This window comes from Oncorhynchus gorbuscha, linkage group LG22 (genome assembly GCF_021184085.1).
Source record: "Oncorhynchus gorbuscha isolate QuinsamMale2020 ecotype Even-year linkage group LG22, OgorEven_v1.0, whole genome shotgun sequence".
In the NCBI taxonomy this organism is placed as follows: domain Eukaryota; kingdom Metazoa; phylum Chordata; class Actinopteri; order Salmoniformes; family Salmonidae; genus Oncorhynchus; species Oncorhynchus gorbuscha.
In genome coordinates this window covers 17,917,625-17,944,539 of record NC_060194.1, presented here as the reverse complement: position 1 = coordinate 17,944,539, position 26,915 = coordinate 17,917,625, and the positions used below count along the sequence as shown (strand labels likewise).

Genomic DNA, 26,915 nt, shown 5'->3' with positions numbered 1-26,915 from the left:
CGGGATGCTGGCCTTCTAGGCATCCCATTTTCCAGCTACAATAGTTATTTACAACATGAACAATGTCTACACTGTATTTCTGATGAATTTGATGTTATTTTAAATGGACAATTTTTTTTTGCTTTTCTTTCAAAAACAAGGACATATATATTATTGGCATACTCAAGTACGTGAAAAAATAATAATGTGAATACTCACACAACAGTCAAAACATCTCAAAATGACCATCCCTATTCCACACAGAGAGCAGCCTCCACCAACGCCTCAACCACACCTACTCCCCATGCTGATGTCACACCTACACTGTGTTTACACCACACTGAGGAGGATGGGGGTGAGGTGTGTGTGTATGTGTGAATGTGTGTGTGTGAGTGAGAGGGTGAATGTGGCTTCTCTTTCTGTCAGAGAACTCCAGGAGATCTTAACCCTACAAACTCAGTGGCTCTCTACTGATTCAATCTACTGCGTAGTAGATTCTACTCAGTCTGGGGAGATTATTGAAATAACACAACTATTAGAGCTGGATTATTGCATAAACTACTCGGTTTGGGAGTTTGAGATAAACTAATGAGAGCACATGACTCATGCATAATCATCATCTCTATTAATAGACCATAGATGGTGAATTATGGAGACCATTACCTTCCTAGATACACAGCACTACGTTTCCATAAGGGATTTCATATTGGAATTACATAGGCCCAAATGCCACCCTATTCCCTATTTAGGGCACTGCCTTTGAACAGGGCCTATAGGGTTCTGTTCAAAATTAGTGCACTAGATAGAAAGCATGCCAACCTTTTCCCTATCTACAGCATTGGAGGGAAATGTCCTCCTATCATGATGTTGTGGTGACCTATCGTTAAATTAAATGGTCGTAATAAGTAAATGTGATTTATTTTTTATTAATCTAAGGATGGCTTAAATGGATACCATTATTTTTGCAATACATAGTGTTCATTTGTAAAGGAGGATGGTATAGATATGGACTAAATTCCCAAAGTTTTAGTGCAGTGTGAGCATTTAACTAGCCAATTTTGGATGATAAATTCATGCAATTATCCATCTGTGTTTTTTGGAAACCGAGACAATCATTAGGAAGAGTCAATCCCCTATTTCAATAAAAGCTATCAACCATAATTTGACGTTGTAAGCAAACTGTCCATGTCATGAGGTGAGGTATCACACAGCAGAGAAACCAGAGGAATTAAACAAGGAAAGAGAGGAGGGCAGAGAGAACGATGCGGAGTGAGAGAGAGGGTGTGAGAGTGAGATTCACTCAAGGTTCACTTCAGAGAGTCATATTAAGATTCAGCACTGCACACTGAAGACAGAGTTGTTCACACAGCTCAGGGCCCAGTAGCTCTTGCTCACCCGACCAACAGTCTCTTCCTTCCCAGAGAGCTGGGCCTCCCGACTCTGGGCTCCTGACAAAAGGAAGGCTGTCTGCAGACATTTCACAGCCTGGTGAACATTGTCCGATCAGCCACCACACTTTACAAATCAATATGTTCACACCAACAGCCATACAGACAGAGGACTGACAGACACTGCACTAGTTCCATTGGGGCCTGATTTAGTGCTGACTGACTGTGTCTGCGTACCAAATGGCACCTGAATTCTCTGCATGGCGCACTACATAGGGCTCTGGTCAAAAGTAGTGCATTATATAGGAAATATTGTGCCTACGTTATTCCTGTAGGGCATGCTGCCTGTCTGCCAGTCATGTCTCCACGACTCAGCAGCAGGTTGGACTCTCGGATGCGGTGTGCAGGACTGTCTATGGTTCCACCCCAAACGGCACACTATTCCCTATGTAGTGCACTACTTTTGACCAGGAACCATAGGGCGCCATTTGGGACTCAACCCTACAGGTTATTTTATTCCCACAGCTTCACAGGGGCCCTTCCCAGCAGTTTGGAATTCATAAGGGCAACTCTACTGAGGCAGAACTTTACACTTCAAATCATAGTACAGCCCTCAATCCATAATGCATTTTGAGGTGGGACTTGGGAGAAAAAAAACTTGAATCTAAGTAAGCAGAGGGGAATAGTCGGAGTGTGTATTGTCGCAGTAGTGCAGTGCTGCAACATAACTCAAGACATTCCTGTGTAGTCACCGACTGATAAACAGTGGATTTGATTACATTGACTCTAAATATATCAAGATTCACAATGACTTTAAAGACCCCCAAGTGAGAGAAATAGCATGCTATGTTACTGAACTAAATTAATATACAAATGAACTACGTCGCAATGCTTTTACCACTGTACGATTTACTTCAAAAAGCATTTTTCCACAAACAATGTACACTGAACAAAAATATAAACGCAACATGTAAAGTGTTGGTCCCATGTTTAATGAGCTGGAATAACAGATCCCAGATAGTTTCCATACACACACAACGCTTACTTCTCTCAAATCAAAAAGCTTATAACAATTTTGTTTACATCCCTGTTAGTTAGCATTTCTCCTTTGCCAAGATGTTAGTTTATTTACCCTTTACTTAACTAGGCAAGCCAGTTAGGAACAAATTCTTATTTACAATGAAGGCCTACCTCACCGGCTAAATCCTCCCCAAACCCGGACAACGCTTGGCCAATTGTGCGCCACCCATGGGACTCCCGATCACGGCCAGTTGAATACAGCCCGGGATCGAACCTGGGTCTGTAGTGACGCCTCTTGCATTGCAGTGCCTTAGACTGCTGCGCCACTCAACAGGTGGGGCATATCAAGAAGCTGATTAAACAGCATGATCATTACACAGGTGCACCTTATGCTGGGAACATCTCTATTCCCAGTCATGTGAAATCTATAGCTTAGGACCTCATTTATTTCAATTGACTGATTTCCTTATATGAACTGTAACTCAGTAAAATCTTAGAAATTCTTGCATGTTGCGTTTATATATTTTTGTGCAGCGTACTTGGCGTTCCTTGTGTGGCTGTCATTAATATGCTTCAGCGGCAGGTAGCAGTACTGTTAGGTGCTTGCCTGTGTCAAACACACACAGTTTGGTGCTCGGCTATGCTGAATAAGGTTGGTGGGAAGGCCGAGCATGAAGCAGCATTTCAAATGGAAACCCTCGAGTACCCCACTGCAGCACACACTGGGTTGCATCCCAAATGGCTCCTTCCAAAAGTAGTGCATTATATAGGGAATACAGTGCCATTTGGAATGCAACCATGGAACCCATCCTAAAAATGTAGTGGCTGGTAAAGGGTCATTAACATAACAGTGGTGCTGCATCAGTCCTGCATGTCTGGGTCATGGTATCATTATGCAAGGCAAGCTACAGTTCTACGTTATAGATGAGCACACTCTCCACTGTTATACAGCCCCCGTTGCTTTTTAGTATATTCTCTAGTAAGTTGTCTGAAATGTTTCAATAGCGCTCGTGCTGTCCCGAGTCAATCCTTGTGACGAGTACATTGACATAATTTGAGCAGACTCTTAACAAGAGTGACTAAATTTACTGACTAAGAGTCAGTAAATTCAACAGGTAGGTAAAACAACCACATAGCACAGTCATTGCAAGTATACTGTGTAGCATAGTCATTGGAAGTATATACAAGAGTCCTTACCGTAGGTTAAAATGTACAGTGGTTTTCCGTTGGTGTCCATAGTGGTGAGGCATGGAGCTTTGGGAGAGATGGTGCCCCACCTCTGCAGGGCAGCCTCCAGCGACAGGGGCCAGTTAGTGACCACCCCTAGCTGCTCCCCCCTCATCGCCAGCATCTGAGCCCCCTCCGCTTTGGGCTGGTTGGGGTCTGGCTGTTGGACTGGAGCATGAGCAACACAATCATTTATGTTATAGCTGCAAAATAATCCCAAAAACATCCTTAATTACAGCCTAATCCCTACATAGTGCACTACTTTTGACCAGGGCCCCTATATAGAGAATAGGCTGTCATTTGAGACACAGTTTGAGATGATTTAATAACAATAAGAACCTGTAATAATGCTAAACAACCAACACACTAAACTAAACCCATTCAGAAATCAACCAATCAAAGGATTTGTCTTTGAAGTCACCATGTTGAATAAGTAGGCCCTCTTACCCTCCAGGAGTTCTTCGAAGTCGTCAACGAAGAATTCTCTTAAGGGAGGTCGTTTGGGTCTCTTCAACGTGTTGACTAGCTGTTGGATCTTGGCTGACACTCGGCCACCTACTGGAACGCCTGTAGGGGTTAACACAGTTCACTACACATATAAAACTTCAATACTTCATGGAAACTTCTGTATGTCTAATTGGACTAGCATGGCCACTTCTCCTAGTCTTGTCACTTTAGGGCATTCTGAGACGAGACAGCCACACGTCAATGGGTAATATGCAAAGCGTCTTCTCTACAGCAGTGGTTCCCAACCTCTTTCTCTTACTGTGCCACCAACTGAATCCTCCTCTGCCCAGAGTAACCCTGAAGTGCTCTCTTGTTCATTTCACCAGTAAGCCTATGGTTTCATGGGTCTTCAAGCACCCCCTGTGGATAGGCCACGTACCCCCAGGGGTCCTAGTACCCTTGGTTTGGAACCAGTGTTCTACTGCATATAGCAGAGCTGTCCCTGTTTCAATCATCTGTTTTTGTTCCAATGACACTATCCACTAGCAATTTCTCTCCAATGACAACATTTACCGCCATTTCTCTCCAATGACACTTCTCATGGCACTCAACACACCACAAAGACTGAGGGAGGGAAAAGTGGAGCACACACACACATGTAAATCGCTTTGACAGCATCCCTTCAGATTTAAACAAAAAAAACTTTCATTACATGTTTGCCCATGGTAGAAGTTGTCAGAAAGTTACTTTTTGGAGCCGAATGCAAAAACATTCAGGAGATAAAGGTGTTTAAAGTTGACCCATTTTGCATACCCCACCATACCATGAGACATTTTTTTATAGAAACTTGTTTGTATATGTTCTAGCTTAAACCCTAATTTACATCAGAGTTAAAAAAAAAAATAAAGAGGGTAAGTGGCATTTTAATCATATAAATTAACTTTTAATATCCCTTTAGACCACCTCAATATAGTTGCTACACCATTGAAATTGAAATTCAATTAATTGAAATTTTCACTTCTAATTACTACCACAACTAAAAAATGGTCATCTCTAATCTAGTATCTATATTTCTATGATCTCAATAGGTTTCATATGGAGGATTGATTTAAATCTGATATTCCATTTCAAGTCAACATTCACTGATTTGTGGACCTCCTACCATCTTGGTGGTACCACTTCAAAGTTGAGGTTTCAATGTTATTCCAATTTCAGTACATTTATCAGCCAAAACATGACACCCACCCTGTATTCAAGAGTATGTTGTCTCTCAACCGACGATGATATCAAATAGGGTTTAAGCTACAACATATATATTTTTTTTCGCATCTACATTACGTGTTTTAGATTGACATTTAAGAAAAGAAAATACAGAACTGTTTTACCATCCTGTTTGGAAGCTTTTAAATGATATCAATCTCAACGGGTTCTATTTTCCAGTGATGAAGACATCGATGTCTGGGGTATGCAGAATGAGTCAACGTTAACACCATCTCTTGAATGTTTTGGCATTCAGGTCCATAAACTCACTTTCTTTAAAAAATATATATTATTATTATTTTTACCCCGTTTTCTCCCCAATTTCGTGGTATCCAATTGTCTAGTAGCTACTACCTTGTCTCATCGCCACAACTCCCGTATGGGCTCGGGAGAGACGAAGGTTGAAAGTCATACGTCCTCCGATACACAACCCAACCAAGCCGCACTGCTTCTTAACACAGCACGCATCCAACCCGGAAACCAGCAGCACCAATGTGTCGGAGGAAACACCATGCACCTGGCAACCTTTGTTAGCGCGCACTGCGCCCGGCCTGCCACAGGAGTCGCTGGTGCGATGAGACAAGGATACCCCTACCGTCCCGGACGACGCTAGACCAATTGTGCGTCGCCCCAAAAAACAAGTAAGTAGCACAACAAACAAACATTTTAAATCTCTAATCACAAGTTTGGCCTTGCTACAGAAGTTGAGACAGACAGTTCTTTTCAGAACCTCCCTGAGCCAGTCAGCCCAATCCGTGAAGCTTGGCACTTGATCTATCAAGCAGACTCTCGACGACGTGCGCGCTGTGCGCTCAACAAATCTATTCCTCAGCACTATTGATTGGAGCATCTGATAAACAGATTAGTCTGTGACGATGCTGCATGCCTCAGGAGAACAAATGAAAATAGCGGAGAGACTCCCATATTGGCATACTCCGTCATCTGACTGGAGCGCATTCAGAACAAAACGTCAGAATCCACTTTGGGTCCACATTAGATGCGTTCTATTCTACTCACATCCCCTAAGGATTTCATTCCCCTCACGTGTGTCAAAGAAAGCTTCCAAAAGGTAAGCCATCAAAAGTGATGTGCTCAAAGAGGAGTGAAAATGAAGATAAGTGAGTGACGCATCTGTTAAGAGGAGACAGAGTTTTACTGCTCCTACTGAAGTAATTCCGGGTGTCTGCTGCAGATCTAACTGAACAGTTCTGTGATGTCAAATGTCAAAAATCCAATCATAGATGATGAAAAGATTGACTCTTGTGTCATCCCATTCACAGTATTGAATCATAAGAGGCATAAGTAAAACATTTAAAAATCGGCTCTCGTTTTTCCTTTCACGTTTCTCCCAAAACAGTGTCATCATAACCAAATGACATAAACACCACGACACAAACACTTCAAAACAAAATAAAATATATATTTGTCTCAATACAGTACAGAAAGGAAGCTACCTTTTATTTGAGGGTATGTTCATACATATCTGTTTTACCGTTTAGAAATTAAAGCACTTTTGTATTTAGTCCCCTCATTTGAAGGGTTCATAAGTCATGAGACAAATTCCCTTAGTGCATTTTGTTTAAAGTGCAGTATTTGGTCCCATATTCCTAGCAGGCAATGACATCAAGCTTGAGACGCTGCAGAGTTGTTGAATGCATTTGCCTTTTATTTTGGTTGTGTTTCAGATGATGTTGTGCCCATTAGAAATGAATGGCAAATCATGTGTCATTTTGGAGTCACATTATTGTAAATAAGACTAGAATATGCTGCTGAACACTTCTACATGAATGTGACCATGATTACAGGTAAATCCTGAATGAATTGTGAATAATGTTGAGTGAGAAAGTTCGAGGCATAAATAAAATACCCACACAAAAATGCTAACCTCCCCTGCTATTAGTACTGTTGCCTAATATAAAGCATTTGAGCTCAAATCTAAAATGCTGGAGTAGAGAGGCAAATTTGTTTTAGCTTCACTGTCCAAATCACCACGTAGGGGAGTGGGTACAAACATGACCCAAACATACACATCACTGTAAAGACAAGCACCATGAAAACAAATATAGGTCACGATCACACACACATACGCACAAAAAACCCCAACCCCTCTATGCACTCACCATCTCCGGTCTCCATGAGCTCTGCATTACCATATTTGGGCGTGGACCTGGATGTTGTGGTGGAGCCCTGGGGTCTCTCCACCTGTATGGAGTCTGTGGTGTAGCTGGTGACATCTGGAGGGGCAGAGTGGTTCTCTGGACGTGAGGAGAGGCAAGGTGAAGGAAGCCTGTTACTGTTAGACCCCCCAGCCCTCAGCCCTATAGCTAACCAAGGGCCACAGCAGGCCACAAGCCAAGCCAGCATATCAGTGGGGGTGGGAGGGGCTGAGTCTGGCACCTATATAGTGCACGCCCTTTGACCACCGCTCATACATACCATATATGTATTGACCCTGGTAAAAAGCAGTGCACTATAGAGGGAAAAGGGTGCCATTTTGGACGCACCCAACCGAGGACAGGATGAGGCAGCGGGCAGCGGTCCGTGAGCACACAGACAGACCGAGAAACAGACAGACGGTAGGACACAAGGGTTAGTCTAGTCAGGTCAGGAGGCACATGCAAACAGGTGTCCCCAGGTGGAGAATAGACAGAGGTAGACTACGGTTAACTCAAGGAAGGAAATGTTTACAATGCTGCTGTGTTTATCTTGGCACTTCCATAGTGCCATAGTCCTCAGCCCTTACCAATATGATCCGTTATGATATCGCACTGAAAGTGTTTCATGTCACCTCATTTGCATTTTTACGAGCCCTCTAGTTAGTTTTCCTTTGAAAACAGATTAGTGGTGTTTGAAGATGAGATAGTGAACACCCCGAAGTCCATCCACTCCACGAGAGGGAAGTACCTCTGCAATGACCCAAAATCTATTTTATTCTGATGAAAATATCATCTTAATCGTGTGGCCACGTGGCACAGCCATTGTAACTCACATACAAAATCAGTCTAAGTCAAGATATTGCGAACTTTACTAGCCCTATAGTGTCTCATACATCTCTGCTACGCACATTTCTATGTGATGAGTACGTAAGACTGAATGTGTGGGACCACACTAACTAATACAAATATATAACTATGACAACAAAGTCAAACAAACTAATGCTGTGTATTAAGTTGTCCATGTATGAGTCACCAAGCTGATAGTCAAATGTCTCATTCCCAGGCCACCAGCCTCTCCTTCAGTCAGATATTGATTAAAGGGTTGATCGAAATGTATTGTATTTAAAAAAAAAAAAAAAATTCATAATTTATTAGATGCTCTTATCCAGAGCAACTTAAAGGAGCAATTAGGGTTAAGTGCCTTGCTCAAGATGCACAGAGATTTTTCAGCTAGTCAGCACAGAGATTCGAACCAGTGACCTTTCAGCTACTGACCCAACGCTCTTAACCTCTATGCTACCTGCCACTGAGCTGGGATTAAAACAAAACAAAACACTCTCACACACACACACACACACACACACACACACACACACACACACACACACACACACACACACACACACACACACACACACACACACACACACACACACACACACACACACACACACACACACACACACACACACACACACACACACACACACACTTTTTTGGGAAACAGCTGAGGCAAAGGTAAAACAAGTTTATATTTTGGCCTCTGATGAGGGAAGAAAATGTAACTAAGCTCACGATCATTAAAAAGGTATTTTATAAGTTATATTCTTCAGTCTAATATTTTTCAGTTTTAAAGGGGCAATCCCAGATTGCCCCTTTAAATCCAGTACTGGAGCTGCAGGAGATTTGATGGACTTCATGGAAATATGTTTGTAATCATCACCGCCCACTCTTCAATCCCCTGGCCATAACATAATTCCTCCAAATGCTTCAATATTACATAATTAATGCAGCGCTTCTACCTCTCCTGCTCTCACTGAGACTTCCCACGTGTGACATTATCTTTCAATGTGAAAAAATATCTACATTTCTCTCTCTCACTCCTCGACTTGTATTTCATTTCAGATTGTGTCAAGAGGCAGAGGTTGTTGAAAGTCTAATCATGCCGTGAAAAGGGCTGTGACGGTCATGGAATTTCAGATGACAGTTATTGATCAGCCAAATGACCGCAACGTCATCGCGTTGTAAAGATTTTGTTTCACCGTGGAAACGGACTCAACCGCACAATGGCTTGGCCGTCTGGTTTTCAGACAGCTGTTTGTGTCACTTATTTTACACAAAATATATATATATATATATATTTTCATGACGGTCTTCATCCATAATTGTCGGCTTCACGATAATCTTGTAACCATCGTATAGTAGCCGTGAACTCATGTTGTTTTCTCCCATCATACTGACAGGACAATGTAAAAAAGCATCAGACGTTACTTCCTCTCCCTGCTAGATTTGGACTCCAACTGAAGTGGATGAGCGTGTAATATAATTCCAGACACCATTTGGGGGGAGAAACCACAAGGAATTTCAATGAGGTCCCTCGCTGTCTTTCCTTAACATTCCCAGTACTCAGTCTCTTTCCACGGCAAAACACTCCATCCCCAGTCAAGGACCATACATACGCTAAAGTGGATGAAACACTAGCTAGCACACATAGCACTTATCTATAAGAGCTGGTAATCAGATATAAGTCAGAGCAATCTCATTCAGACCATCATACTGTCTGCAATGAGGAATCTTCTTTTCAGTGACAATTCATCATGACGTTTAATATGCCTATATAGGCCAATGGGATAAGAGCTTCCCAAAACTTCACATCTACAAATTTATGAAAATAGAATGTGTCATCACACAATCATCTCACCTTCCACAATGTATAGGCTATGTCTCATATGGCACCCTATTCCTTATATAGTGCACTACTTTTGACCACAGAGTCCTATGAGCAACATAGTGAACAGGGTGCCATTTGAGACCACAAGTGTGAGGTTAGATTAATGGGATAGGTGGAGGGCTCCAGACCTCGCTAGATTAAACAAGACTCATATTGACAATGTCAGACCAAGGACAACATCACTGCCGCCCCCACTTAGTCGCTCACCCTCCCTACCCCACTCCCTAGAATCAGCCAATAGCTGCTTATGTAACCGGCGAAAAGACTACTGTAAATAAATATATAACTTCAACACAGTGCTAATGTGTGAGAGTCATATTCCTAATGCCTTCAGAGCTGTGCGAGTGCCAGGCAGCGAGAGCAAGCGAGGCCGCCACACACGGAGCGCGACACAGAGAGCGGGCGCGACACAGATCGAGCAACAGCAACACAATCATCCCAGAAACCCTGGACCCAGTCCAATTCACATACCTCTCCAACAAATCCACAGATGATGCAATCTCGATTGCACTCCTCACTGCCCTTTCCCACCTGGACAAAATGAATACATACATGAGAATGCAGTTCATTTACTACAGCTCAGCGTTCAACACCATAGTGCCCTCAAAGCTCATCACTACGATAAGGACCCTGGGACTAAACACCTCCCTCTGCAACTGGATCATTGACTTCCTGATGGGCCTCTCCCAGGTGGCGAGGGTAGGCAACAACACATCCGCCTGGCGTACCCTCAGGAGTGCATGCTTAGTCCCTTACTGTACTCCCTGTTCACCCACGAATACATGACTCCAACACCATCATGAAGTTTGCAGACGCCATAATGGCGGTAGCCCTGATCCCTGACAGCGATGAGGGCCTGATCCCCCTCAATGTCAGTAAGACAAAGGAGCTGATCGTGGACTAAAGGAAACGGAGGGCCAAGTGCAACCCCATTCATATCGACGGGGCTGTTGTTGAGCGGGTCGAGAGCTTCAAGTTCCTCGGTGTCCACATCACTAAGGATCTATCATGGTCCACACACACCAACACAGTCGTGAAGAGGGCACGACAACGCCTCTTCCCCCTCAGGAGGCTGAAAAGATTTGTCATGGGCCTCAGATCCTCAAAGTTTTACAGCTGCACCATCGGGAGCATCTTGACTGGCTGCATCACCACTTGGTATGGCAACTGCTGGGCATCTGTCCACAAGGCGCTACAGAGGGTAGTGTGTATGGCCCAGTACATAACTTGGGCCGAGCTCCATGCCATCCAGGACCTCTATACCAGGCGGTGTCAGAGGAAGGCCCAAATGTTTTTTTTTTTTTTTAAGTCTAGCCATCCCAGCAACAGACGTTTCTCGCTGCTACCACATGGCAAGCAGTACCAATGTCTGGAACCAACACGACCCTGAACAGCTTCTAAACACAAGGTATGAGACTGATAAATAAGACTGCTAAATATCTAATAAAATGGCTACCCAGACAACCTGCGCTGACCCTTTTATGCACTAACTCGCATGCACTGACTATGCACACACACACACACACTGGACTATACCCACACATACTGACACCAACACACACACACTGATGCCACGCGCACACTTTCAGCACATTAGCTGCTGCTAGTAAGTTTACCCCTACCTATATGTACAGTCGTGGCCAAAAGTTGAGAATGACACACATTTTAATTTTCAAAGTTTCCTGCATCAGTGTCTTTAGATATTTTTGTCAGATGTTACTACGGAATACTGAAGTATAATTGACACTTGTAAAGGCTTTTATTGACAATTACATGAAGTTGATGCAAAGAGTCAATATTTGTAGTGGTGACCCTTCTTTTTCAAGAACTCTGCAATCCGTCCTGGCATGCTGTCAATTAACTTCTGGGACAGATTCTGAATGATGGCAGCCCATTCTTGCATAATCAATTCTTGGAGTTTGTCCACCTGCCTCTTGAGGATTTGACCACGAGTTCTCAATGGGATTAAGGTCTGGAGAGTTTCCTGGCCATGGACCCCCCAAGAAATCGATGTTTTGTTTCCCGAGCCACTTAGTTATCACTTTTGCCTTATGGCAAGGTGCTCCATCATGCTGGAAAAGGCATTGTTCGTCGCCAAATTGTTCCTGGATGGTTGGGAGAAGTAATATATGCCATTTAGCAGACGCTTTTATCCAAAGCGACTTACAGTCATGTGTGCATACATTCTACGTGGCTCTCAGAGGATGTGTTGGTATCATTCTTTATTCATGGCTGTGTTCTTAGGCAAAATTGGGAGTGAGCCCACTCCCTTGGCTGAAAAGCAACCCCACACATGGTCTCAGGATGCTTTACTGTTGGCATGACACAGGACTGATGGTAGCACTCACCTTGTCTTCTCCGGACAAGCTTTTTTCCAGATGCCCCAAACAATCAGAAAGGGGATTCAGAGAAAATTACTTTACCCCAGTCCTCAGCAGTCCAATCCCTGTACTTCTTGCAGAATATCAGTCTGTCCCTGATGTTTTTCCTGGAGAGAAGTGGCTTCTTTGCTGCCCTTCTTGACACCAGGCCTACCTCCAAAAGTATTTGCCTCACTGTGCGTGCAGATACACTCACACCTGCCTGCTGCCATTGCTGAGCAAGCTCTGTACTGGTGGTGCCCAGATTCCGCAGCTGAATCAACTTTAGGAGACGGTCCTGGAGCTTGCTGGACTTTCTTGGGCGCCCTGAAGCCTTCTTCACAACAATTGAACCACTCCACTTCTTGATGGTTGATTTAGGTGCAATCTTACTGGCAGCAATATCCTTGCCTGTGAAGCCCTTTTTGTGCAAAGCAATGACGGCACGTGTTTCCTTGCAGGTAACTGTGGTTGACAGAGGAAGAACAATGATTCCAAGCACCACCCTCCTTTTGAAGCTTCCAGTCTGTTATTCGAACTCAATCAGCATGACAGAGTGATCTCCACGAGCTCCATTCCCTTTCATTTCTAAAGACAAAGGAATAGTCCGGTTGGAATATGATTGAAGATTTATGATAAAAACATCCTAAAGATTGATTATATACATCGTTTGACATGTTTCTACAAACTGGAATGGAACTTTTTTTGACTTTTCATTTGGACTTACTGGACTAAATGCGAACATAAAGGGGGGTATTTGGACATAAAGATAAACTTTATCGAACAAAACAAACATTTATTGTCTAACATGGAGCCCTGGGAGTGCCATCAGATGAAGATCAAAAGGTAAATGATTAATTCTAACGCTATTTCTGACTTTTGCGACACCTCTCCTTGGTTGGAAAATGGCTGCATGGTTTTCTGTGGTGGTCCTGTAGCTCAGTTGGTAGAGCATGGTGCTTGTAACGCCAGGGTAGTGGGTTCGATCCCCGGGACCACCCATACGTAGAATGTATGCACACATGACTGTAAGTCGCTTTGGATAAAAGCGTCTGCTAAATGGCATATATATATATATATATTCTGTGGCTAGGCGCTGGCCTAACATAATCGCAAAGTGTGCTTTCGCCGTAAAGCCTTTTTGAAATCTGACACTGGCTGAATTAACAAGAAGTTTATCTTTAAAATGGTGTATAATACTTCTATGTTTGAGGAATTTTAATTATGAGATTTCTGTTGTTTGAATTTGGCGCCCTGCAATTTCACTGGCTGTTGTCGAGGTGGGACGCTAGCTTCCCACATATCATAGAGAGGTTAACGAGAGAATCGCTGACATGATGTCAAGTGGTCCTTTTGTGGCAGGGCTGAAATGCAGTGGAAATGTTTTTGGGGGATTCAGTTCATTTGCATGACAAAGAGGGACTTTGCAATGAATTGCAATTTATCTGATCACTCTTCATAACATTCTGGAGTGTATGCAAATTACCATCATACAAACTGAGGCAGCAGACTTGTGAAAATTAATATTTGTGTCATTCCTAAAACTTTTGGCCACGACTGTACACTATATAGTTACCTCAATTACATTGTTCCCATGCACATGGACTCAGTACTGGTACTCCCTGTATATAGCAATGTTGTTTTCCACTCCATATCAAATAAAATTGTATTTGTCGCGTGCCGAATACAACAGGTGTAGACATTACAGTGAAATGCTTACTTACAAGCCCTTCACCAACAACGCAGTTAAGAAAATACCTAAAACAAAGTAAGAGATAAGAGTAACAATTAAAGAGCAGCAGTAAATAACAATAGCGGGGCTATATATAGGGGGTACCGGTACAGAGTCAATGTGTCAATGTGCGGGGCCACCGGTGTTGAGGTAATATGTACAGTGGGGCAAAAAAGTATTTAGTCAGCCACCAATTGTGCAAGTTCTCCCACTTAAAAAGATGAGGCCTGTAATTTTCATCATTAGGTACACTTCAACTCTGACAGACAAAATGAGAAGAAAAAATCCAGAAAATCACATAGTCACACGTAGGATTTTTAATGAATTTATTTGCAAATTATGGTGGAAAATAAGTATTTGGTCAATAACAAATGTTTATCTCAATACTTTTGTTATATACCCTTTGTTGGCGATGACAGAGGTCAAACGTTTTCTGTAAGTCTTCACAAGGTTCACATACTATTGCTTGTATTTTGGCCCATTCCTCCATGCAGATCTCCTCTAGAGCAGTGATGTTTTGGGGCTGTTGCTGGGCAACACGGACTTTCAATTCCCCCCAATTATTGTCTATGGGGTTGAGATCTGGAGAATGGCTAGGCAACTCCAGGACCTTGAAATTCTTCTTACGAAGCCACTCTTTCTTTGCCCGGGCGGTGTGTTTGGGATCATTGTCATGCTGAAAGACCCAGCCACGTTTCATCTTCAATGCCCTTGCTGATGGAAGGAGGTTTTCACTCAAAATCTCACGATACATGGCCCCATTCATTCTTTCCTTTACACGGATCAGTCGTCCTGGTCCCTTTGCAGAAAAACAGCCCCAAAGCATGATGTTTCCACCCCCATGCTTCACAGTAGGTATGGTGTTCTTTGGATGCAACTCAGCATTTGTCCTCCAAACACGACGAGTTGAGGTTTTACCAAAAAGTAATATTTTGGTTTCATCTGACCAGATGACATTCTCCCAATCTTCTTCTGGATCATCCAAATGCTCTTTAGCAAACTTCAGACGGGCCTGGACATGTACTGACTTAAGCAGGGGGACATGTCTGGCACTGCAGGATTTGAGTCCCTGGCGGCGTAGTGTGTTACTGATGGTAGGCTTTGTTACTTTGGTCCCAGCTCTCTGCAGGTCATTCACTAGGTCCCCCCCGTGTGGTTCTGGGATTTTTGCTCATCGTTCTTGTGATAATTTTGACCCCACGGGGTGAGATCTTGCGTGGAGCCCCAGATCGAGGAAGATTATCAGTGGTCTTGTATGTCTTCCATTTCCTAATAATTGTTCCCACAGTTGATTTCTTCAAACCAAGCTGCTTACCTATTGCCTATTACCTATTCCAGTCTTCCCAGCCTGGTGCAGGTCTACAATTTTGTTTCTGGTGTCCTTTGACAGCTTTCATCTGTCCACAACCTCAGTCACATTCCAAACTCCACTATGGCCAAGACCAAAGAGTTGTCAAAGGACACCAGAAACAAAATTGTAGACCTGCACCAGGCTTGGAAGGCTTTTAAACAGACTACTTAAAACAATGTGGCACCTGCCTATAGCCATGTCATTTTCTACACCCTATATATAGCCATGTTATTTTATACTCCCCATACATAGCCATGTTATTTTCTACTCCCGGTACATAGCCATGTTATTTTCTACTCCCGGTACATAGCCATGTTATTTTATACTCCCGGTATATAGCCATGTTATTTTATACTCCCCATACATAGCCATGTCATTTTCTACACCCTATATATAGCCATGTTATTTTCTACTCCCGGTATATAGTCATGTTATTTTATACTCCCCATACAAAGCCATGTTATTTTCTACTCCCTATATATACCCATGTTATTTCTACTCCCTGTATATAGTCATGTTATTTTCTACTCCCAGTACATAGCCATGTTATTTTCTACTCCCAGTACATAGCCATGTTATTTCTACTCCCTGTACATAGCCACGTTATTTTCTACTCCCTTATATATAGCCATGTTATTTTCTACTCCCGGTATATAGCCATGTTATTTTCTACTCCCGGTACATAGCCATGTTATTTTCTACTCCCGGTACATAGCCATGTTATTTTCTACTCCCGGTACATAGCCATGTTATTTTCTACTCCCGGTACATAGCCATGTTATTTTCTACTCCCAGTACATAGCCATGTTATTTTCTACTCCCGGTACATAGCCATGTTATTTTCTACTCCCGGTACATAGCCATATTATTTTCTACTCCCGGTACATAGCCACGTTATTTTCTACTCCCTATATAGAGCCATGTTATTTTCTACTCCCAGTACATAGCCATGTTATTTTCTACCCCCGGTACATAGCCATGTTATTTCTACTCCCTATATATAGCCATGTTATTTTCTACTCCCGGTACATAGCCATGTTATTTTCTACTCCCGGTACATAGCCATGTTATTTTCTACTCCCGGTACATAGCCATGTTATTTTCTACTCCCGGTACATAGCCATGTTATTTTCTACTCCCGGGATATAGCCATGTTATTTTCTACTCCCGGTACAAAGCCATGTTATTTTCTACTCCCGGTACAAAGCCATGTTATTTTCTACTCCCAGTACAAAGCCATGTTATTTTATACTCCCTGTACATAGCCATGTTATTTTCTACTCCCTGTACATAGCCATGTTATTTTATACTCCCGGTACATAGCCTTGTTATTTTATACTCCCGGTAGATAGCCATGTTATTTTATACTCCCGGTACATAGCCTTGTTATTTTATACTCCCGGTAGATAGCCATGTTATTTTATACTCCCGGTACATAGCCTTGTTATTTTATACTCCCGGTAGATAGCCATGTTATTTTATACTCCCGGTACATAGCCTTGTTATTTTATACTCCCGGTAGATAGCCATGTTATTTTATACTCCCGGTACATAGCCATGTTATTTTATACTCCCGGTACATAGCCTTGTTATTTTATACTCCCGGTAGATAGCCTTGTTATTTTATACTCCCAGTAGATAGCCTTGTTATTTTATACTCCCGGTAGATAGCCATGTTATTTTATACTCCCTGTACATAGCCATGTTATTTTATACTCCCGGTACATAGCCTTGTTATTTTCTACTCCCGGTACAAAGCCATGTTATTTTCTACTCCCGGTACAAAGCCATGTTATTTTATACTCCCTGTACATAGCCATGTTATTTTCTACTCCCTGTACATAGCCATGTTATTTTATACTCCCGGTACATAGCCTTGTTATTTTATACTCCCGGTAGATAGCCATGTTATTTTATACTCCCGGTACATAGCCTTGTTATTTTATACTCCCGGTAGATAGCCATGTTATTTTATACTCCCGGTACATAGCCTTGTTATTTTATACTCCCGGTAGATAGCCATGTTATTTTATACTCCCGGTACATAGCCATGTTATTTTATACTCCCGGTACATAGCCTTGTTATTTTATACTCCCGGTAGATAGCCTTGTTATTTTATACTCCCGGTAGATAGCCTTGTTATTTTATACTCCCGGTAGATAGCCTTGTTATTTTATACTCCCGGTAGATAGCCTTGTTATTTTATACTCCCGGTAGATAGCCTTGTTATTTTATACTCCCGGTACATAGCCTTGTTATTTTATACTCCCGGTAGATAGCCTTGTTATTTTATACTCCCGGTACATAGCCTTGTTATTTTATACTCCCGGTAGATAGCCTTGTTATTTTATACTCCCGGTACATAGCCTTGTTATTTTATACTCCCGGTAGATAGCCTTGTTATTTTATACTCCCGGTACATAGCCTTGTTATTTTATACTCCCGGTAGATAGCCATGTTATTTTATACTCCCGGTAGATAGCCTTGTTATTTTATACTCCCGGTACATAGCCTTGTTATTTTATACTCCCGGTAGATAGCCTTGTTATTTTATACTCCCGGTACATAGCCTTGTTATTTTATACTCCCGGTAGATAGCCTTGTTATTTTATACTCCCGGTACATAGCCTTGTTATTTTATACTCCCGGTAGATAGCCATGTTATTTTATACTCCCGGTACATAGCCTTGTTATTTTATACTCCCGGTAGATAGCCTTGTTATTTTATACTCCCTGTACATAGCCTTGTTATTTTATACTCCCGGTAGATAGCCTTGTTATTTTATACTCCCGGTACATAGCCTTGTTATTTTATACTCCCGGTAGATAGCCTTGTTATTTTATACTCCCGGTACATAGCCTTGTTATTTTATACTCCCGGTAGATAGCCATGTCGTTTTCTACTCATTATTCACAGTGTCACTATTTGTATTTTATACCTCATCTTTAACTCTGCATTGTTGGAAAAGGACCAGTAAGTAAGCATTTCACCGTTTGTCTACACCGGTTGTCTACGCAGCGTGTGACGAATACATTTCATTTGACGAATCTCTCCTTTACAGCACAACACCTAGAGGAATACTAATGAGATAGGGAATACACCTCGGCAGGGGCAGAGGTACACACTGTACTGCAATGGAATCCCTATGGGTCGTCACATAGGCCGCGTTGCCATACTGTATCTAGCAACGTATGGATAGGCTGTAATCGCCCCGGAACGCAAGCATAAACTGCAAACCATAGACGGCAACACTTGATTCCATTAGGAATGGGAATCCTTCCAGAAATGTGTTAATGGTTTCTGTGGTGTTCTCAGATGTTAACTAATAGTTGATTAGAGTGTGGACCAAGCCTTTGTTTTCAGAACATCCCATCTACTTCCACCTGGGGATTATTTTCTTTTGTCGTTTGGATATAAACAACTCATTTCAATAATTCACTCTCCCTGCAGAATAGTGACTGATGGGATAACAGATGGGTTCAATCAACGCATTCTTCAATGCTGGTTCAGTGGGTTCTTTAAAGCATCCAGCAGAGTTTTGGCACCAAAAAGTAAACTGCACAGGGCATTTTAAACAGACTAAACAATGTGGCACCTGCCTAAAGTTCAGTTGTAAAGTGTACACTGCCAACATGAATGTCTGTATGCATATGGAAGATTGGGAGGGCAGAGAAGTGTCTAAAAGCAGACAGAATACATTTTGCAGCAAGCACCACCTCCACGTAACTGGAGCAACCATCCGTCTGCTCTGTGTCAGAGATGAAAAGCATTCTTGAACACTCTTATCTTGCCAAGCAAACAAATGTATTTCTCACCATTTAAACAAATGTTTCACAGCCATGAAAGCAACAACATTTATTTTTTTTGCATCCCAAATAGCACCAGATTCCCTACATATGCACTACTTCGACGAGAACCCTGTCGGCCCTGGTCACAAGTAGTACACTATATAGGAAGTAGGGTGCCATTTTTTGTCAAATACACTGCTTTCCAGACCTTACCGTTTCCCTGTAATATTATTGTTGATTTTCCATCAGCATCTTGGCTCTCATTCACAAGCATGAAAGTATAACACACTGCTTCATGCGATCACAGCACTCATTAGCCAAAGCTAACCATGGGTTAGCATCACTTCTCTTCTATCACCCATCTTTTCACACAACTGTAGTAAGAGCAAGGGACACACCACTTCGTCAATGAACGCCACACTTGATCATAACAAAGCAAATGGGGGCTGGTGTCAGAGCAGGGCAGGGAGGCGAAGGCAGGGGGGCGCTGACTGCACCACCGCACGGTGGTCTGGGATAGTGGGATACTGACCCTGCTTCTCCAGAGGGGGCTGTTGCCAGACGAGCTCTGATCCACCTGATCCAAACTCACAGGACCGGCGCACCACAGGACCTGGACCTGTGTTCCCATTCTCTACTGTGACTGGGGCCGGAGGACCCAGGACCTTCCTAGTTTTCCTCTTCAGAGAGAGGTGAGCAATGGGCCCTGCATGTGAGGGGAAAACCAGAACCTTAAATCCAGACTACGGCAACCACACAGAGCCAAAACAAAAGGCACTACTGCACCCAGATGGAGGAAGTGTCAGTGTCTCTCAGCACAAGAGGCATCAGCGATATGGAGAGATGGAAAATACGGTCTTCGTCCCAAATGGTCCCCTATTACATTTATAGTGCACTACTTTTGACCAGGGACCATAGGGTTCTGGTGAAAAGTAGTGACCTAATCAGGGAATAGGGTGCCATTTGGGACGGACCCATGGATATCGGTCGCGGTAAGGGGCATGGAGAAAAGCAACTTATCTACACGGGCAGGCAGAACCACACTAATGGGAGGGGAGGGAGGGCGGGAGAGGGGGATGAAGGGAAGATGGAAAATGCTTTTCCTTCAGCCTTTTAAAAAGCCAGCACACATACACTGGGGAGCTGGTTTGTTTTGGCCTCAAAACAGGAGCGAAGAGGAAAACAGAGTCGTAACCGTCACACACAGGAAAGGATATCCTCCTCTTCAATAACACACCTAGCAGAGAGAGAGCAGGCCTAGAATACACTCCAGTCAGTCAAGTTGGACACACACACACACACACACACACACACACACACACACACACACACACACACACACACACACACACACACACACACGCACACGCACACGCACACGCACACACGCACACGCACACGCACACACGCACACACGCCATGTTGTGACAACAAAACAGCTATGTGTGTAAGCTGATTGTCATGGAAACGCCTCTGAACACCAAGGACTGGTGAGAAAGTTACTCATGTGCTTGTTGGTATGAATGGACCTACAACAAGCTCTGGTCAACAGATATGCCTCTCTAAATTGTCTTTAGGGAGCTCCCACAGTATGACATTTGTAGATCATAATAGGGCCAATTAGCTATGATGGTCTGTCTCCTAGTCCTAACTGTCTACGAGCGCTGTCCACCTGGCAGGGGGCTGACTGTCTGTGCTGTCTCTGGTGGCATGTAAACTGTGTCAGCAGCATGAAAACAGACTAGCCACTGGAACAGTCTACACAAACAACAGTGGTACTTCATGGTGACAGCCCTCCAGTCCTATTTATTTTATATAGTTTATCTACATAGGGAGTAAATAGGTTACCACAATTCACCATTTTGAATTGTTTATGTATTATGCACTGGCCATACAACTACCCTAGGGGGTTAACTAAGTCTAGAAGGTCACCTCTGTCAGGGGAAAGAGGCTAGCATGCAATTAATAGAGAGTAACACTGGAAGCGCAGGCTAGTGTTGTGGCTGCATGCCTTAGGGGTTGGAACAGGATGGGTGAGATCAACAGCACACACACACACACACACACACACACACACACACACACACACACACACACACACACACACACACACACACACACACACACACACACACACACACACACACACACACACACACACACACACACACACACACACACACACACACACACACACCCTGGGGGTATCAAGTTAGAAAGCCAACAAGACAAACACAGAGGTAGATAGATGTGTGTAGGTTATAGTTGAAGGGCGGTTTACCTGACTTACCGAGGTGCGTCTGGCCCATGACGTCTGCTAGCCGGCTGGCTGCCCCGCTCCCTCCACTCTGAGTGGAAGAGGAGGAGGTGGTGGAGGAGGTGGTGGAGCCGTGGATGGCACGGCTGATCCAGTTCTCCATGTTGATGCTGCTCTGGCTGGAGGTTGGTGTGCCTTCACCTTGCATGGAGCCCTCGCCCTCCGAGCCCGACGACGTGTCTGGAGAGAGGGGGGAGAAGAGCCGAGACGGAGAGGGGAATTAGAGAGAGGGGGGGTCTACAACGGCAGGTAGAAACACATGAACACACGTACATATGCACACACAACCACACACCTGCATGTCATTGTCAATGTCAGACATTTGCACAACAGAGAAACACGGGCTATGCCACAAGGAGATGTCCTTTCCCCCATAGCATAACCCCTCCACTAGCATCAGCTTCCAGGCCCTCTCGCACGTTGTTCTCCAGAGCCTGGGGTTATAGGTATGAGTGGAACTGTGATGATGGGCTGTGAGTAGAAGCGATTTTTCAAAAATAACCACATCCATCCCTCTTCAGAATTATTCAGAGTAAGCATTTTTGTGTGTATATATAATGACACTACCCGATGTGGGCACCATTGTAAATTATTGGCTTTCGGTTTCGAATCTCCACCTGTTTGAATGTGCCTATACCAATTGTTGGGAGGGTCAAATAGCTTGGATACCCTCCTTTTAGCCTCCTCCTGACAAGAACTTCCACAGGCTTTCATACCGAAGGTGAGGCGAAAGCGATACCCTGCTCCCTACCTGTAGGCTACAGGTATACTCCACAGAACGCATGCAAATCAGAGTTGACAGAAACCTGATCATGACAGTGAGGGGGAGAATGGCTTCCATCCACTGTATCAGACTCAGTCACGAGGAGCCCTTCCCCTATAGCCCTGCACCTCACATCATTAGGCTGACTCACTTTCATGCACCCAAATCCACTGCAACACAGACAGTCTCAGCCCAAACACTGTCACTCCTACTGAGCTAATATCACTACTCTCCACTCAGGGATGTTTTTAAACCCTAGCCAGTCAGTGGCTGAGTCTGGGGATGAGGGAGTGGGTTTCTTTGTGTGCTTTATTTTGCATTCTGCGACAGGACAGGGCTGTCTGCCGGGGGCCAGCGGAGGGTGTCTGTCTGAGGGATGAGAGGAACAAACAGAGGGAGAGAGGCTGGATCATGATGAGCCATTTAAGAACCAGGTGCACTGTAGAGTGACCTACTGAGAGAGATCAATAACAGGATGGGCCTGGCTCTTTCTCGGGTGTGTGTGTGTGTATACAGTCCTCCAATTACACTTCAGCCTAGCACCTTATCTACTTAAGTTATCCAACAATACAGCAGCCTCGAACCGGTTGACCTTTTCTAGTAAATGTCAAATCTGCATGGGCAAAATGTTGAATATAAAAATGTAACGTGATAAATTCTGGGAAAATAGAAATCAGCAAAAAAACATAAAAAGCCTACATTAACTTAATAGGTTTTATGAATGCACATAAAATATAATATATATATTTTTGGCCAGTAAAATGTCTGAGAATTTTTTGTTTGTTATCTAGTCTAGTCCTCAGTATGGTCTGTGAGCCTCTCTCTGACACTGAGGAGCTGACACACGGTCTTTGCCAGTGACAGCAGTGGGAGAGACGGTAACCTTTGCTGGGCTTAGGGAGGTCTCCTCCAGCCTGCAGTGAATACCGGCTCCAACACCCTTCAGGTCACCAGGGTTCCATCCGCTCTCCTTCTGCCTACCCTGCCTGCACAAACACAGGAGAAAGAGCAGATTAACAACACAGGCCAGCCCCGCCATTGGCCGGGAAACAGCCTGACATTTGATTGGCCAGCAGTGTGTCATACAGCACTCTTTAATTGGCTGGCTGGTGGTGTTGTCAGGGCAGTGTCAGTGAAAGCTGTCAGTCCGTTCACACCTGGGCTCTCCTGCGTTGTTGACACTGGGACAGATAAGAGAGCAGCCGTGTGGCGTGGCACAATGGTCCCCTGACAGCCCTATCTGAGAGCTGCCGCCCTGCCATGCTGCTCTTAAAAAGGAACTGCTGCAACTTGCCCTCCAGGTCTCAGCTCTTAGTGATGCTTTGTTGTGGCTGTTTGTTCCTCATTGGGGAAATTCAAAATCCTCCTTCAAGCGCATTGTTTTACAGCGGACTAATATGGCATGTGGATAATGTGTGGTGAACTAACCCATCTGCTACAGTTGTTGACAGTGCCGCCATTTCTAGATGCTAGCTCCAGTTTTTACTGTTTTAGTCTGGGCCTCTACAGTCTGAGTGACAGTCTCAGGTAGAGCAGTGCTAGATTGCAAGGCAGGAAAGCTTCTCAGAGGCTGTGTGTATATGGCCAGCACCACTTGATGGCAAAAATACACTGCTGCCAGGCAACCACCTAATCATATTACACACACATCCAGATGTGCGCACACACACACACAGGAAGTCTCTGATGAGCCCCTGAAGACTAAGCCCTCTAGGGATCCTCAATACATGTAATGATTCTAAGAAGCCAGACATCAGAGGACCTCAGTATAAGGACATGGGCGGGTGTGTGTACGTGCGTGCGTACGTACGTACGTGCGTGTGTGAGTGCATATATCCGATATGGCATCCTATTCGGGAAAACCAATTCATGTAGCTGGATTAGTGACCATTCCAATCCTAATCCTAATCTAGTATTGGACGTCAGTATTTGATTGAGATGACGGACGAAAACTCTTTGTAGCCGGTCCTGTGCTAATTTCATGTTAATTAAATTGATTAGGCTTTGACTGCTGAGATAAGGTACCACACACACACACAGGGAATAGAGGCAGTTGCTTTTCTTTTTTGTTTGTCCCTCAGTAACAGTCACAGCTGATTACATTGTAATGTGATGTATGCACTGCCACTCATCATTATCAGCACGTTACACACAGAAACAGTGCATTTCCTCTGATCTCCACAACACACAGGAGATGGCGCCCTGAGACAGACACAGGCTGCGAGCCAAATGGTACCCTATTCCCTATGTAGTGCACTACACAAGGAATAGAGACCCATCTCGGGATAAATCCATGTACAAAAAAAAACCACACAAAAATAGTGTCATACTAATCACGATACTAATTAATTAGAAAGACAGACTAGAAGACAAGGAGTCCATATTCTAATTGCCATTGGCAGGCTGTGCTTCAGTGGAATAAGGGTGCTTGCCTTGCATGATACGATGTGTGTGAGTGGCTCTGGTGTCCCTGAATGACCCCAGCCTCGCAGGCAGTCAGGCACCAACACGCCGTGAGTGGCTCTAGTGTCCCTGAACGCCCCAGCCTCGCAGGCAGTCAGGCACCAACACGCCGTGAGTGGCTCTAGTGTCCCTGAACGCCCCAGCCTCGCAGGCAGTCAGGCACCAACACGCCGTGAGTGGCTCTAGTGTCCCTGAACGCCCCAGCCTCGCAGGCAGTCAGGCACCAACACGCCGTGAGTGGCTCTAGTGTCCCTGAACGCCCCAGCCTCGCAGGCAGTCAGGCACCAACACGCCGTGAGTGGCTCTAGTGTCCCTGAACGCCCCAGCCTCGCAGGCAGTCAGGCACCAACACGCCGTGAGTGGCTCTAGTGTCCCTGAACGCCCCAGCCTCGCAGGCAGTCAGGCACCAACACGCCGTGAGTGGCTCTAGTGTCCCTGAACGCCCCAGCCTCGCAGGCAGTCAGGCACCAACACGCCGTGAGTGGCTCTAGTGTCCCTGAACGCCCCAGCCTCGCAGGCAGTCAGGCACCAACACGCCGTGAGTGGCTCTAGTGTCCCTGAACGCCCCAGCCTCGCAGGCAGTCAGGCACCAACACGCCGTGAGTGGCTCTAGTGTCCCTGAACGCCCCAGCCTCGCAGGCAGTCAGGCACCAACACACCGTGAGTGCTGTGTCACTGTTCCTTCTCCCTCAAGGGGCTGTTCGCTCTGCCTTATAAGAACTCTGCCTGCCTGTTCATTTAGAATCATCTGAAAATGTGCCTGTCGTGATTTCCTACGTGGTGTGTGTGGTGCGTGTTCAGTAAATGAATCCCTGTAGACGCCTCGGTCCCAGCCTTCAGCCCTAGCCTTCAGCCCTAATGCAAATGCGATAATGGCTACTTAACACCGCTCTCTCATAAAGATACTCTCCACTCCATAAAACTCTGGCTGGGTGGGGCCCATGCTACAATCTAGCTGTTACATTCTTACAGCTCTACAGTGCAGTATATGACAAGTGATTATGTCTACACGTTGTTGTAGCACAGACAGCACATATGTTGGTTAGTGGGATATGGCAAAGGGAGAAATTAGCTATACCTTTCATCTAGCTAGTATTAACCATATTACTCCTATAAGCGGAGCATTATAGTGATAGGGCACTACTTTAGTCCCATGGGCCCTGGTCAAAAGTAGTGCACGATATAGAGAACAGGGTGGCATTTGTGATGCAAACCTAAGCCTGTCGTTCAGCGGTCTTATGTTAGCCAAGGGTCTGAGAGAGGTGACTGAAATGGATGGCAATCATAATTATAAAAATGGCAGCTCGTCGGTCAGCTGTTTTTAGCTAGCATGAGTAACAGTTTCAGAGTGACTTAATTAACCACTCCCATGGTCATCTATGACACCATGTCAATATTGGCTTCTTTCTTCCCCAGTCCATCTGCTCCATTGACAGACTGGGGACGTTTTTATCTAAGACTGTCTGGAGTGCCATCAACTCGTGGTAAAATACTAGGAGACTGAAGATTTAAAGTGCTGTGTTGAAACCCTATTGTACTGTATCTAATGGATACGATCCCCCAAAAAACTATCAAGAGACAACATAACCATACTTTAACGTCAATCACACTTTCAAATGGACTCATTCCGTTGTAATTACAGCCAATCAATAAATAATGTAGATGAAGAAAGAAAATGTACACTGTAGAAAGGAGCTTCTGATGATATCAACAACGTCAATTTGTGATAAATAGATGCTTTGCCAACCCTGGCTGATTGAATTGACTGGCAGACATGACATGTACAGACATAGGTGAGACACTGCATCAGTGAGTTAATGAGGGGGGGGGGACAGGGGGACAGGTTGCTGGCATATGAGCCATGTATTAAATACATTTTATGAGCCCAAGCCCAAAAAAAGACCAGATGATTGCGCCATTACCCAATACAT

At 44.2% G+C, this 26,915-nt stretch overlaps 1 protein-coding gene across 18 annotated transcripts in view; it reads right to left on the bottom strand.

Annotated features, from left to right (window-relative positions):
- Nucleotides 1–26,915, bottom strand: part of LOC124009715 (disco-interacting protein 2 homolog C) — a 257,605-nt gene that overhangs the window by 67,387 nt on the left and 163,303 nt on the right. For 10 of the 18 annotated variants that reach the window (XM_046321805.1, XM_046321811.1, XM_046321808.1 and 7 more), the window contains 5 exons: nucleotides 21,723–21,938; nucleotides 19,974–20,147; nucleotides 7,442–7,576; nucleotides 4,062–4,181; nucleotides 3,585–3,782 (listed from right to left, as the gene is read on the bottom strand). In XM_046321805.1, the coding sequence (XP_046177761.1) occupies nucleotides 3,585–3,782; nucleotides 4,062–4,181; nucleotides 7,442–7,576; nucleotides 19,974–20,147; nucleotides 21,723–21,938 (843 nt within the window). The remainder of the gene's footprint in view (nucleotides 1–3,584; nucleotides 3,783–4,061; nucleotides 4,182–7,441; nucleotides 7,577–19,973; nucleotides 20,148–21,722; nucleotides 21,939–26,915) is intronic. The other 8 variants (XM_046321818.1, XM_046321822.1, XM_046321823.1 and 5 more) reach the window with 6 other exon arrangements.